General features: G+C 32.8%; 2 protein-coding genes across 3 annotated transcripts in view; one reads left to right on the forward strand and one right to left on the reverse strand.

Moving 5' to 3' along the window:
- Window positions 1–1,651, reverse strand: part of surf2 (surfeit 2) — a 6,763-nt gene extending 5,112 nt beyond the window's left edge. Inside the window, exons 1-2 of the mRNA XM_016553298.1 lie at window positions 1,403–1,651; window positions 1,143–1,294 (exon numbers count right to left, since the gene is read on the reverse strand). Coding sequence (XP_016408784.1) covers window positions 1,143–1,294; window positions 1,403–1,477 — 227 coding nt within the window. The 5' untranslated portion in view covers window positions 1,478–1,651. The remainder of the gene's footprint in view (window positions 1–1,142; window positions 1,295–1,402) is intronic.
- On the forward strand, window positions 1,302–3,589 carry bbln (bublin coiled coil protein). Of its 2 annotated transcripts, none has more exons than XM_016553311.1 (3): window positions 1,302–1,377; window positions 1,970–2,048; window positions 3,163–3,589. In XM_016553311.1, exons 2-3 carry the CDS (start codon window positions 1,970–1,972, stop codon window positions 3,339–3,341), a joined length of 258 nt encoding a protein of 85 aa, XP_016408797.1. In that variant the 5' UTR covers window positions 1,302–1,377; the 3' UTR covers window positions 3,342–3,589. The 2 variants fall into 2 exon arrangements, with proteins under 2 accessions (XP_016408797.1, XP_016408806.1); XM_016553320.1 differs by lacking the exon at window positions 1,302–1,377 and adding an exon at window positions 1,678–1,718.
- Window positions 3,590–3,635: the final 46 nt, after the last annotated feature.

Here is a 3,635-nt window from a genome sequence, read left to right on the forward strand (position 1 = left end):
ACTGTAGTATAGTGTACTGTAGTGAACTAGTATAGTGTACTGTAGTGAACTAGTGTAGTGAACTGTAGTGTAGTGTACTGTAGTGTGTTGTACTGTAGTGTACTGTAATATAGTGTACTGTAGTGTATTGTAGTGTAGTATAGTGTACTGTAATATAGTGTAGTGTACTGTAATATAGTGTACTGTACTGTAGTATAGTGTACTGTAGTGAACTAGTATAGTGTACTGTAGTGAACTAGTGTAGTGAACTGTAGTGTAGTGTACTGTAGTGTGTTGTACTGTAGTGTACTGTAATAGTGTACTGTAGTATAGTGTACTGTAGCATAGTGTACTGTAGTGAACTGTAGTATAGTGTACTGTAGTGAACTGTAGTATAGTGTACTGTAGTGTATTGTAGTGTAGTATAGTGTACTGTAGTGAACTAGTGTAGTGAACTGTAGTGTAGTGTACTGTAGTGTGTTGTACTGTAGTGTACTGTAATAGTGTACTGTAGTATAGTGTACTGTAGCATAGTGTACTGTAGTGAACTGTAGTGTAGTGTACTGTAGTGTGTTGTACGGTAGTGTACTGTAATATAGTGTACTGTAGTGTAGTATAGTGTACTGTAGTGAACTGCAGTGTAGTGTACTGTAGTGTGTTGTACGGTAGTGTACTGTAATATAGTGTACTGTAGTGTAGTATAGTGTACTGTAGTGTACAGTAATATAGTGTACTGTAGTATAGTGTCCTGTAATGTAGTGTACTGTAGTGTTGTGTAGTGTACTATAGTGTAGTGTACTGTAATATAGTGTAGTGTGGTGAACTGTAGTATAGTGTACTGTAATGTACTGTAGTGAACTGTAGTATAGTGTAGTGTATTGTAGTGTAGTATAGTGTACTGTATTGTAGTGTAGTATAGTGTACTGTAATATAGTGTAGTGTACTGTAATATAGTGTACTGTGGTGAACTGTAGTATAGTGTACTGTAGTGTAATGTACTGTAGTGAAGTGTACTGTACTGTAATATAGTGTACTGTAGTGTAGTGTAGTGTCCTGTAATGTAGTGTAATGTACTGTAGTGTAATATAGTGTCCTGTAATGTAGTGTTGTGTAGTGTACTGTAATATAGTGTAGTGTAGTGTACTGTAGTGTAGTGTACTCACGGCTGTTTAGTGCTGCGGACTATGTGCGGCTCGTACTGAGTGTAGTCAAACTCGGCCTGAGCGCGCAGTTTCTTGTATTTGTTCCCCGCGGTGAAGCGCTGCAGCTCGGCGAGGCTGCAGGGAAACTCGTGCGCGTTCAGAGAGCATCGGATCTGACAGATTTCACACAAATAACATTCAAAAACAGGCTTTCACCACTTCAGCTCTTCACAGGGATCATAAGAACAGCTGACATGTGAGTTTACTCTCATAACTCTGACCTTCTTCGAGTCTGTGAGCTGAAAGCAAGGATGCGTCTGTAGAAATGAGCTCAAATCTTCCGGGAAATCCTCCATAACAGCAAAAAAATTAAATATTAACGAACTAAGTCTATATGAGGGGGAACCTGTTATTGTAATTATTACCACAACAACGCTTGGGGGGAAAAAACACACTAAACTTCAAACTAAGAGGATAAACGCTTCTGTTTTGGTGCGCATGCTGCGCAGCGTGACGTTATATAAACACGACGCTGCCGTAGGACCAAAGACTGTCCAGCGAAATGCCAGAAACGATCGTTTTTAAAGCAGCGAAGTCGTAAGAGATTTTAAAGTCGTCTCAGAATGGATATACTGGCTCTTATATAATCAGTATTTGGAATAATGAAATATTTGGAGCTGAGACAGCAGCGGGTTGATATTTCTGATGAGGCGCGCTATTGGACGCTCGAGATAGTCAGCTGATACTGAGCTGTTCGTGTAGCGTGTTTATATAGAGTGTATATTATATGTTTTCTTCTGCGTGTCGCTATAATAATCTGATATTAATTTATAAAGACTGTTTTAAAGATGTCTGGACCAAACGGAGATCCTGATGTTTCAGCTGATGATGGAATCGTCGAGGATGAAGAGGAATTCAGTGAAGAAGGTATTAATGTCTTTAATTATAATTTTAATTTCACTGCAATCATCTCATTCTCAGTACTGTAACATGCCCGGATGTTTTACTTTAGAAGTAGTTTGTAATTCTATTATTCTCAATGATGATTTTTAATCGTTTCTGACTACTGCAATAGATTTGTTTGTTTTATTTTATATATATATATACATACATTTTCCAATTATATATTTTATTACATTCTTATGAGTAACTCCTCAAATTAATACAATTATATTGTAATTAATAATAAAAAAAAAATCAGTACAAATTTTTATTTAATAATTATATAAATATATTTGTTCATATTTTTATTAATAATATTTTTTAATGTTTATTAACAGTGATAAAATATAATATAAATGATTATGTATACATAATTATAATTATCATGATTAATATATTAATTATAACTTTTATATAAAGATTTTATTACATTCTCATGAGTCACTCCTCAAATTAATACAATTATATTGTAATTAATAATAAAAATTTAATTCAGTATACATTTTAATTTAATAATTATATAAATGAAAATAAAATTCAGTGCATTTTTATTTAATAATTATATAAAATATATTTGTTCATATTTTTATTAATAACAATATTTGTAATGTTTATTAACCGTGTTATTTATATGTATTATTTATACATAATTATAATTATCATGATTAATATATTAATTATAGCTTCTATATAAAGATTTTATTACATTTTTATTGTATTATTAATTATATTTATTAATTTACTACTTAAATGTATAATTTTTTATCAGTATTTATTGATAATTATATATTACAAATGATTATTTATTAGTAATTATATACATGTTCCTTATATTATTATACAATTTTATAGTCATTTCATTATTTTAATTTTTTATTATTCATTACAAATTATATACGTGCCTGTATAAAATTAAAATGTGTTATAATGTGACAATAATAATAAATAATTCTAATATAACATATACATATGCAATGATATAAAAGCAATTGAAACACTAAAGTCAGAATGAATCTCTGAATGGTGCTGCATTAGGTACAATATCAGCACAAGAGTGTTTCGTAAGAATGAAAGTCAGTGTGGTTTGATGTCTGATCAGAATACACAGCCATCGACTCCATGCTGGACCGGATCAACTCCTGTCTGGACCACATCGAGGAGAGAAACCAGGCTCTGAACGGAAAACTGCACGAGCTGCTGGAGTCCAACAGAGAGGCTCGGAGAGAGTTCAGAGAACAGCATCCTCCTGATGAAGAGCCAGAGTCCACTGAAGACTAGAGGAACCAACACCATTCACATCTCGAATATGTACTTACGTCGACTGTCTAAACTGTGCTGTATTAGATTAAAGCCTCGAATGGCTTATTACTTTCATATGAGTTATTATAGTCAACTATAAATATAAAAGCTTTAGGGATGCAACACTACAGTTCAATTCGTACCTCGGGTTTCTGATAGCTTGTCACATCTGTGTCTCATGCAACAAATTAACAACAAAAAACTCGAGAAAAAATAAATAAATAAATGCCTGCTTAAAGGGATAGTTCACCCAAAAATGAAAATGTGATGTTT

The sequence above is a fragment of the Sinocyclocheilus rhinocerous genome, unplaced genomic scaffold (assembly GCF_001515625.1).
Source record: "Sinocyclocheilus rhinocerous isolate Xijiao unplaced genomic scaffold, SAMN03320098_v1.1 scaffold5755, whole genome shotgun sequence".
Lineage (NCBI taxonomy): Eukaryota > Metazoa > Chordata > Actinopteri > Cypriniformes > Cyprinidae > Sinocyclocheilus > Sinocyclocheilus rhinocerous.